General features: G+C 48.2%; 1 protein-coding gene across 2 annotated transcripts in view; it reads right to left on the bottom strand.

Moving 5' to 3' along the window:
- usp22 (ubiquitin specific peptidase 22) overlaps window positions 1-10721 on the bottom strand; it is a 72461-nt gene that overhangs the window by 41650 nt on the left and 20090 nt on the right. For both annotated transcript variants that reach the window (XM_017686008.2, XM_017686007.2), the window contains exons 3-4: window positions 10077-10190; window positions 4969-5070 (exon numbers count right to left, since the gene is read on the bottom strand). In XM_017686008.2, coding sequence (XP_017541497.1) covers window positions 4969-5070; window positions 10077-10190 — 216 coding nt within the window. The remainder of the gene's footprint in view (window positions 1-4968; window positions 5071-10076; window positions 10191-10721) is intronic.

Raw genomic sequence — 10721 nt, 5'->3', positions numbered from 1 at the left:
AATTGAGAGAAAGAAAGAGAGAGAAAGACAGAGGGAGAAAGTGGGAGAAATTGAGAGAGAGAGAGACAGAGGGAGAAAGAGAGACAGAGGGAGAAAGAGAGGGAGGGAGAGAGAGACAGAGGGAGAAAGTGAGAGAGAAAGAGAGAGAGAGAGAGAGAGAGAGAGAGACAGAGGGAGAAAGAGGGAGGGAGAGAGACACAGAGGGAGAAAGTGAGAGAGAGAGAGAGAGAGAGAGAGAGAGAGAGACAGAGAGAGAGAGAGACAGAGACAGAGAGAGAGAGAGAGAAAGAAAGTGCGTGAGAGAAAGAAAGAGAGAGAGAGAGAGAGAGAGGGAGGGAGAGACAGAGGGAGAAAGAGGGAGGGAGAGAGAGACAGAGGGAGAAAGAGACAGAGGGAGAAAGAAAGTGAGAGAGAGAAAGAGGGAGAGGGAGAGAGAGAGACATAGGGTGAAAGAAAGGGAGAGGGAGGGAGAGAGAGAAAGAGAGAAAGAAAGTGTGTGAGAGAAAGAAAGAGAGAGAAAGACAGAGGGAGAAAGTGGGAGGAATTGAGAGACAGAGGGAGAAAGAGAGAGAGGGAGAGAGAGACAGAGGGAGAAAGTGAGAGAGAGAGAGACAGAGGGAGAAAGAGGGAGGGAGAGAGAGACAGAGGGAGAAAGTGGGAGGGAGAGAGCGAGAGACAGACGGAGAAAGAAAGAGAGAGAGAGAGAGAAAGAGATGGACGGAGAGAGACAGAGGGTGAAAGAAAGGGAGAGGGAGGGAGAGAGAGGGAGAAAGACAGGGAGAAAGAGAGTGTGTGAGAGAAAGCGAGAGGGAGGGAGAGAGAGGGAGGGAGAGACAGAGGGAGGGAGAGACAGAGGGAGGGAGAGAGAGAGAGAGAGAGAGAGAGAGAGAGAGAGACACAGAGGGAGAAAGAGGGAGGGAGAGAGACACAGAGGGAGAAAGTGAGAGAGAGAGAGAGAGAGAGAGAGAGAGAGAGAGAGAGAGAGAGATAGGGAGAAAGAAAGTGCGTGAGAGAAAGAAAGAGAGAGAGAGAGAGGGAGGGAGAGACAGAGGGAGAAAGAGGGAGGGAGAGAGAGACAGAGGGAGAAAGAGACAGAGGGAGAAAGAAAGTGAGAGAGAGAGAAAGAGGGAGAGGGAGAGAGAGAGACATAGGGTGAAAGAAAGGGAGAGGGAGGGAGAGAGAGAAAGAGAGAAAGAAAGTGTGTGAGAGAAAGAAAGAGAGAGAAAGACAGAGGGAGAAAGTGGGAGAAATTGAGAGACAGAGGGAGAAAGAGACAGAGGGAGAGAGAGACAGAGGGAGAAAGTGAGAGAGAGAGAGAGAGAGAGACAGAGGGAGAAAGAGGGAGGGAGAGAGAGACAGAGGGAGAAAGTGAGAGAGAGAGAAAGAGGGAGAAAGAGGGAGGGAGAGAGCGAGAGACAGAGGGAGAAAGAGGGAGGGAGAGAGCGAGAGACAGAGGGAGAAAGAAAGAGAGAGAGAGAGACGGAGGGAGAGAGAGACAGAGGGTGAAAGAAAGGGAGAGGGAGGGAGAGAGAGGGAGAAAGAAAGAGAGAAAGAGAGGGAGGGAGAGAGAGACAGAGGATGAAAAAGTGAGAGAGAGAGGGAGAAAGAAAGTGAGAACGAGGGAGGGAGAAAGAAAGTGAGAGGGAGGGAGGGGGGGAGGGAGAAAGAAAGTGAGAGAAAGTGGTAGAAATTGAGAGAAAGAAAGAGAGAGAAAGACAGAGGGAGAAAGTGGGAGAAATTGAGAGAGAGAGAGACAGAGGGAGAAAGAGAGACAGAGGGAGAAAGAGAGGGAGGGAGAGAGAGACAGAGAGAGAGAGAGAGACAGAGGGAGAAAGAGGGAGGGAGAGAGACAGACGGAGAAAGAAAGAGAGAGAGAGAGAAAGAGACGGAGGGAGAGAGAGACAGAGGGTGAAAGAAAGGGAGAGGGAGGGAGAGAGAGGGAGAAAGAAAGAGAGAGAGAAAGAGAGGGAGGGATAGAGAGAGAGACAGGGAGAAAGAGAGTGTGTGAGAGAAAGCGAGAGGGAGGGAGAGACAGAGGGAGGGAGAGAGAGGGAGGGAGAGAGAGACAGAGGCAGAAAGAGAGGGAGGGAGAGAGAGACAGAGGGTGAAAAAGTGAGAGAGAGAGGGAGAAAGAAAGTGAGAGGGAGGTAGGGGGAGGGAGAAAGAAAGTGAGAGGGAGGGGGGGGGGGAGAAAGTGAGAGAAAGTGGGAGAAATTGAGAGAGAGAGACAGAGGGAGAAAGAGAGACGGAGAAAGAGAGGGAGGGAGAGACAGACAGAGGGAGAAAGTGAGAGAGAGAGGGAGAAAGAAAGTGAGAGAGGGAGAAAGAGGGAGGGAGAGAGACACAGAGGGAGAAAGTGAGAGAGAGAGAGAGAGAGAGAGAGAGAGAGAGAGAGAGAGAGAGAGAGAGAGAGAAAGAAAGTGAGAGAGACAGGGAGAAAAAGTGAGACAGAGGGTGAAAGAAAGTGAGAGGGAGGGAGAGGGAGGGAGAGAGAGAGGGAGAGACAGACAGAGGGAGAAAGAGAGGGAGGGAGAGACAGACAGAGGGAGACAGACAGAGGGAGAGAGGGAGACAGACAGAGGGAGAAAGTGAGAGACAGAGGGAGAAAGAGAGGGAGGGAGAGAGAGACAGATAGGGAGACAGGCAGAGGGAGAGAGGGAGACAGACAGAGGGAGAAAGTGAGAGAGACAGAGGGAGAAATAGGGAGGGAGAGAGATACAGAGGGAGAAAGAAAGTGAGAGAGAGAAAGAGAGAGAGAGGGAGGGAGAGAAAGAGACAGGGAGAAAAAGTGATACAGAGGGTGAAAGAACCTGAGAGGGAGGGAGAGAGGGAGACAGGGAGACAGAGAGGGAGACAGGGAGGGAGACAAAGGGAGAAAGTGAGAGGGAGAGAGACAGACAGGGAGAAACAGAGGGAGGGAGAAAGAGAGAGACAGAGGGTGAAAGAAAGTGAGAGAGAGGGAGACAGAGGGAGAAAGTGAGATATCTCTCACTTTATATTATATTTTATATATATATATATATATATATATATATATATATATATATATAAAATCGGTGCTGGAGCCTATTCCAGTGGTCATTGGGCAGAAGGCAGGATACACCCTGGATACACCCAGGTCGCCAGTCCATCGCAGGGCAGACAGACAGACACACACAATCTCAAACATACTCACACCTAGGCAGACAATCTTTAAAAACTAGGCTGAAAACTCACTTGTTCAGTTTAGCTTTTGGTAGGTAATGTTCCCCCTTAGATAAAGGCAGCAGATCCAGGGGTCCATGGACACAGGGAATTATAGTAAACAGAGACGCTGGTGCTGTCATCCCGCTGCTCGCACGTGGTCACTCAGGTTTGTGGACGGTGGAGGGGAGGGATGCCAAACTGTTATAGAGTGCTCGTGTCTGTGTCTCCTTCTGGTTCTCTCCTTTTAACTAAACTGTCATAGTCAGATCTGCCGGAGTCATTAGCCACACTCTGTAAATGTTTACATCCCCTGTTTTACGTACAAACAGACAGAATAAAACTTCCCTCTCCCTGCTTTTTTTCCCCCCCGAGTACACAATCGCCCACATGTCCGGCCGGACACCGAAGGACGACTGTCGAGTCCTCCTGCTACCCACTTCAGACCAGCTGCCCACGCCTTGGACTAGCTGCCCACCCTACACTGATGTTCTCATAGACTCCTAGCTATTCCTACTACCAATACTACTGCTATTGATATTAGTAGTATAATCACTTGTAGGTAGTTTGACCAGAGGAGGATGGGTCCCCCCTGGTGATGGGTCCCCTCCCAAGGTTTCTTCCTCAGTTCTGAGGGAGTTTTTCCTTGCCACTGTTGCCCCTGGCTTGCCCGCCAGGGTTTTTTTTTTTTTTTTTTTTTTTACATTCTTGTTAAAACTTGTTTTTGTCTTTTCTGGAATTCTGTGAAGCTGCTTTGTGACAACATCCGTTGTAAAACGCGCTATACAAATACAATCTATAAATATACACAAATTTGATTTGATTTGACCTAGGAGAAATGCAGCATGTCCAACTGACCTAACTACATGTCTTTGGACTGTGGGAGGAATCCGGAGAACCCAGAGGAAATCCATGCAGAGACAGGGAGAATATATATATATATATATATATATATATGTTAGATTATATATGTGTGTGTATATAATATTTTTATATATATATATATATATATATATATATATATATATATATATATAGCGAGTGAGAGAGAGAGCGAGAGGGGGAGAGAGAGGGGGAGAGAGAGAGAGAGAGAGAGAGAGAGAGAGAGAGAGAGAGAGATAGAGGGGGGAGGGACAGAGAGAGGGAGAAATAAAGAGAGAGAGGGAGAGATGGTGGTGAGGGAGAGGAAGGGTAGTGATATAGAGAGAGAGAGAGAGAGAGAGAGAGAGAGAGAGAGAGAGAGAGAGAGAGAGAGAGAGAGAGAGAACGAAGAGCTCATGGGAAACTACACTAACCACCGTTAAATCTTTTTACTTAATTTTTAAAACGTCTGTCAAACTTCTAAGAAAGTATAAATAAAGTAGCTGGATGGTTTATTCTAAAACGCACATCCATTAGATCTTTATTGACGGATTTGTTAACCACTGATGTTGATTATTAAGGACACAGATGGGCAGGGAAACAGCCTCCTCTCGACAGCAGTGGCTAAATGTATGTCAATCAAAGCCGCGACAGCTGACTGGATGTGGGGCCTGTTCAGATCATTACATCATTACAGAATGTGGTTTATTAGATTCACACACTTTTAAAAACCCACAAGGCCACATTTTCTGCACTTGCCAAAAACCTTCTCTCCTGAAAAATTTTACTAAAATCCACCCAAGTTGGTGGGATCCTTGTCAATCTGACAACACTACAGTCATTCCACGACAATCTCCTACTCATCCTCCAAACAGAGACGGCTGTGAATGGGGGCATTTTGGGAAATGGAGTTCAGGCTCTAACCTATGGTGCAGTTGGCGGTTATTTTCCTTCTCTTGGGGTTGTGTCGCAGCAGCTCCAGTTCTCTCTTGGTAGGTTCCCACGTGGAATATTTCTCCCCAATACCTAAAATTCAACAGAACAGTGGGGTCAGACCAGCGGTCAGAAACATGCGGCTCTTTCACTGCCCTGTTGCGGCTCTACACCTGAATTAGATTAGTAGGTAATAATAAAATAATCCTCCCTTACAGTAAAATAAAGCTCTGCTGATCATTCAACACAGTTTAACAGTACACCACGTTCCAAATTATTATCCAAATTGGATTGAAGTGTCATAAAGAGTAATTTTTTTGTTTCTCAATTAAACTCATGGATGGTATTCTGTCTCAGGGCTCTTTGGATTACTGAAATCAATCTCAGACACCTGTGATAATTAGCCAGGTGAGCCCAATTAAAGGAAAACTACTTAAGAAGGATGTTCCACATTATTAAGCAGGCCACAGGTTTCAAGCAACATGGGAAAGAAAAAGGATCTCTCTGCTGCCGAAAAGCGTCAAATAGTGCAGTGCCTTGGACAAGGTATGAAAACATTACATATTTCACGAAAACTTGATCATCGCACTGTGAAGAGATTTGTGGCCGATTCAGAGCACAGATGGGTTCGTGCAGATAAAAGCAGAATGAGGCAGGTTTCTGCCAGGCAAGTTCATCGGATTAAGAGAGCAGCTGCTAAAATGCCATTACAAACCAGCAAACAGGTAATTGAAGCTGCTGGTGCCTCTGGAGTCCCGCGAACCTCAAGGTGTAGGATCCATCTTCCCCTGACCTCAACCCTATAGAGAACCTTTGGAATATCATCAACAAAAGATCTATGAGGGTGGGAGGCAGTTCACATCAAAACAGCAGCTCAGGGAGCCTATTCTGACATCATGCAAAGAAATTCAAGCAGAAACTCTCCAAAAACTCAAGTTCAATGCATGCAAGAATTGTGAAGGTGATTTCAAAGAAGGGTTCCTACGTTAACATGTAACTTGGCCTGTTAGGATGTTTTTGATTGAAACAGCTTTTGATTTCAGTGAATGTGACCACCTAATGCTGCAAATCCAACAAATGACCATTTTCAGTTCTTTATCCATCCATCCATCCATCGATCCATCATCTTCCGCTTCTCCGGGGTTCGGGTCACGGGGGCAGCATCCTAAGCAATGAAGCCCAGACCTCCCTTTCCCCAGCCACTTCCACTAGCTCCCTGGGAGGGATTCTGAGGCGCTCCCAGGCCAGCTGGGCGATATAGTCACGTCAGCGTGTCCTGGGTCTTCCCCGGGGTCTCCCCGGTGGACTTGCCTGCGACACCTCCCAAGGGAGGCGTCCAGGAGGCATCCTAACAAGATGCCCGAACCACCTCAACTGGCTCCTCTCGACGTGAAGAAGCATCGGCTCTACTCCGAGTCCCTCCCGGATGACCGAACTTCTCACCCTATCTCTAAGGGAGAATCCAGCCACCCTGCGGAGGAAACTCATTTCGGCCGCTTGTATTCGCGATCTCGTTCTTTCGGTCATTACCCAAAGCTCATGACCATAGGTGAGGGTGGGAACGTAGATCGACCAGTAAATTGAGAGCCTTGCCTTATGGCTCAGCTCTTTCTTTACCACAACAGACCGGTAAAGAGCCCGCATCACTGCTGACCCAGCACCAATCCGCCTGTCAATCTCCCGCTCCCTTGTACCATCACTCGTGAACAAGACCCCGAGATACTTGAACTCCACTTGAGGCAAGAGCTCATCCCCGACCCAGAGAGGGCTCTCCACCCTTTCCCGCGTGAGAACCATGGCCTCGGATTTGGAGGTACTGATCCTCATCCCGGCCGCTTCACACTCGGCTGCAAACCGATCCAGTGAAAGCTGAAGTTCACGGCCTGATGTCCCCAATAGGACCACATCATCTGCAAACAGCAGCGATGTGACCCTGAGGTCACTAAACTGGACACCCTCCATCCCCTGACTGCGCCTAGAAATTCTATCCATAAAAATTATGAATAGAATCGGTGACAAAGGGCAGCCCTGACGGAGTCCAACTCTCACTGGGAAAAAGTCTGATTTACTGCCGGCCATGCGAACCAAACTCCTGCTTTGTTTGTACAGGGCCTGAATGGCTCGTAGCAAAGAGCCATGTACCCCGTACTCCCGAAGCACCTCCCACAGAATACCCCAGGGAACACAGTCGAATGCCTTCTCCAAATCCACAAAGCACATGTGGACTGGTTGGGCAAACTCCCATGAACGAGGGTAAAGAGTTGGTCCAGTGTTCCACGACCAGGGCGGAACCCGCACCGCTCCTCCTGAATCCGAGGTTCGACTATAAGCCAGACTCTCTTCTCCAGTACCCCTGCATAGACCTTACCAGGGAGGCTGAGGAGTGTGATTCCCCTGTAGTTGGAACACACCCTCCGGTCCCCCTTTTTAAAAAGAGGCACCACCCCCGATGTCCACGCAATGTTGAAAAGGCGTGTCAGCCAAGACAGCCCCACAACATCCAGAGCCTTGAGGAACTCGGGACGGATCTCATCCACCCCTGCAGCCCTGCCGCCAAGGAGCTTTTTAACTACCTTAGCGACTTCGGCCTCAGTAATGGACAAGCCTATTCCCGTGTCCCCAGACTCTGCCTCCTCACTGGAGAACGTGTTGGTGGGATTGAGAAGGTCCTCAAAGTATTCCTTCCACCGCCCAATGACATCTTCAGTCGAAGTCAGCAGCACACCATCTCCACTATATACAGTGCTAGTGGCACACTGCTTTCCCCTTCTGAGTCGCCTGACGGTTTGCCAGAATCTATTCGGAGCCGACTTAAAGTCACTTTCCAAGGCCTCACCGAACTCTTCCCACACCCGGGTTTTTGCCTTGGCAACGACTGAAGCCGCAGATCGCTTGGTCTGTCGATACCTGCCAGCTGCCTCTGGTGTCCTACAGGCCAACCATGTCCGGTAGGACTCCTTCTTCAGCTTGACGGCATCTCTCACCTGGGGTGTCCACCACCGGGTTCGAGGATTACCGCCCCGACAGGCACCAACTACCTTGCGACCACAGCTACAGTCAGCCGCTTCAGCAATGGAGGAGCGGAACATGGCCCATTCTGAGTCAATGTCCCCCACCTCCCCCGATATCTGGTCAAAGTTCTGACGGAGGTGTGAGTTGAAGATCAATCTGACAGGTTCTTCTGCCAGACGTTCCCAGCAAACCCTCACTATACGTTTGGGTTTGCCTGGTCTGACTGGCATCTTCCCCCACCAACTGATCCAACTCACCACCAGGTGGTGATCAGTTGACAGCTCAGCTCCTCTCTTAAGTGTCCAGTACACATGGCCACAAGTCCGCTGACACGACTACAAAGTCAATCATTGAACTGCGGCCTAGGGTGTCCTGGTGCCATGTGCACTTATGGACATCCTTGTGTTCAAACATGGTGTTCGTTATGGACAAACTGTGGTTTGCACAGAAGTCCAAAAACTGAACACCACTTGGGTTCAGATCAGAGAGGCCATTCCTCCCAATCACACCCCTCCAGGTCTTACTGTTGTTGCCCACGTGAGTGTTGAAGTCCCCCAGTAGGACAATCGAGTCTCCAGGAGGAGCACTTTCAAGCACCCCTCCCAAGGACTCTATGAAGGCTGGGTATTCTGAACTGCTGTTCGGTGCATAAGCACAGACAACAGTCAGGACCGGTTCCCCAACCCGAAGGCGTAGGGAAGCTACCCTCTCGTCCACCGGGGAAAACCCCAAAATACAGGCGCAGAGTCGAGGGGCTATGAGAAAGCCCACACCTGCCCGCCGCCTCTCACCATGGGCAACTCCAGAAAAGAAAAAAGTCCAGCCCCTCTCAAGGAGATTGGACCCAGAGCCCAAGCTGTGTGTTGAGGTGAGCCCGACTATATCTAGCCGGTATCTCTCAACCTCGCGCACCAACTCAGGCTCCTTCCCCGCCAGTGAGGTAACGTTCCAAGTTCCAAAAGCCAGTTTCAGCAACCGAGGATCAGAACGCCAAGGCCCACGCCTTCGGACACTGCCCGATCCACAATGCACCGCACCCCTACTACTGCCCCTCCCATTGGTGGTGGGTCGATGGGAGGGGCATTTTCAGTTCTTTACAACCTATAAAATATTTTGAAACACTGCTATGCATAATAATTTGGAACAGTGCATTTTGAGTTTTTTTTATTTTTGAAGAATATACTGTTATCATTGGGAGGTTTGTTCAATAAAATTCAATTTATACTCTAATGGGTGATGACTTATTATACTGACTCATTTGCATCGACCATTTAGGAAAATCAGGGGAAAATATCATTTGCATAATAATTTGGAACGCGGTGTAAATGGTCTTAAACGCTGGAGTTAATATAGAATTGGTGAATCACCCTTTAACCCTGAAGATCAGTGCAGACACCATAGCAACACAGACAACAGTCTCGCACAGCTAGTAGCTACGAAATGATAACGAGAGAGATTTAAGACGAACATTGATAACTTGGAGACGAATGGACTTCGTGTTTGTCACTCCAGCTGGTTTCCTGATACGTTTAATCTGCAACGTGAAACTGAAACACTAAATTTCTATTTAAGGTGGAACTGGAAAATTTAAACAAGAAGCTGGTGAACGAGAAGTGACTTCAGCCTCGTAAAAAGTTGAACACCGAGAGACATTTTACAAGAAACTGTTCTGGAAAAGTTTCCTGCTGGAGATGTGAGAAAAGCAGTTACAGCTCACCTAAAGCTTAAAGCAGAGCAAAGTTAGTCTGAGTTTTCATTTATATTTTTTTTAGTCTATATTAGTCATTAACACACACTGAGACAGATTTACAGACAAGGGACATTAAATGTTGTGGCTCTCAAGCTGTTTAATTTTTGTTGAAAGGACAAAACAACTCTTCTTAACGTTTGGGTTGCAACCCCTAATTTAGCCACATGGCTGTATAAAATATTACATTATAGGATCAAATTTATGGACCAAACCATCCAATACACTTTAACAGTCATGCTTAACTGTGTATTTTGGTCATGAGAGCTCTGAACATGGCTCCTCCATTACTTTGGCTTCAAGCTCTGCAGCCACAGGCCGCATTTCCAGAAGCCGTTACCTTGCAGTTTCCACGCTTTCCTTTGTTCTTCTTTGGCGATCTGTTCCATGTCTTTATCGTAAATGTAGTCTTGGCACACAAAGCAGTAGATTCCACCATACAAAAGGTCCACAGCTGGGAGAGAGAGAGAGAGAGAGAGAGAGAGAGAGAGAGAGAGATATCAGAGAATGAGCTCTGTACTCTGGTGTTGTTGGACTCGACAGTCACTGCGCTGTGATGAAGAACAAAGAAACCCAAGAAGCACCTCGCTGTTCTGACTGCGATTCAGGGTTCTAAAATATTTCTATTGTAATGTAGGTTTATAGACGTTCTGTTAGAGACACTCACACAACCAGTACCACGCTCAAGCATACTAGACCCCAAAGTCCAGTTAGTTTGACGAGTGTAGTCACTTGTATTGTGTCCAGGCCCGCTTCAAGAGATGGGTTCTGTTATGGTTCAGTCGGACTCAGGCACAGAGGGCATCTGGCTCACCTGGCTCACTGACCTAGCATGCCTGGCTCACTGACCGAGTGCTCATGTTACACCTTTAAATGGGGGTCTCACCACACACACACATACATGACTAGAATAACCCAACACCATAGCAGACCTTCAGGTAACCATGGAAACCAGAGCAGAAGAGAGAGAGCGAGATCAGGCTTG

This window comes from Pygocentrus nattereri, chromosome 13, assembly GCF_015220715.1.
Source record: "Pygocentrus nattereri isolate fPygNat1 chromosome 13, fPygNat1.pri, whole genome shotgun sequence".
In the NCBI taxonomy this organism is placed as follows: domain Eukaryota; kingdom Metazoa; phylum Chordata; class Actinopteri; order Characiformes; family Serrasalmidae; genus Pygocentrus; species Pygocentrus nattereri.
Note: the sequence above shows the minus strand (reverse complement) of the source record. Positions and strands in the feature narration are given on the sequence as shown.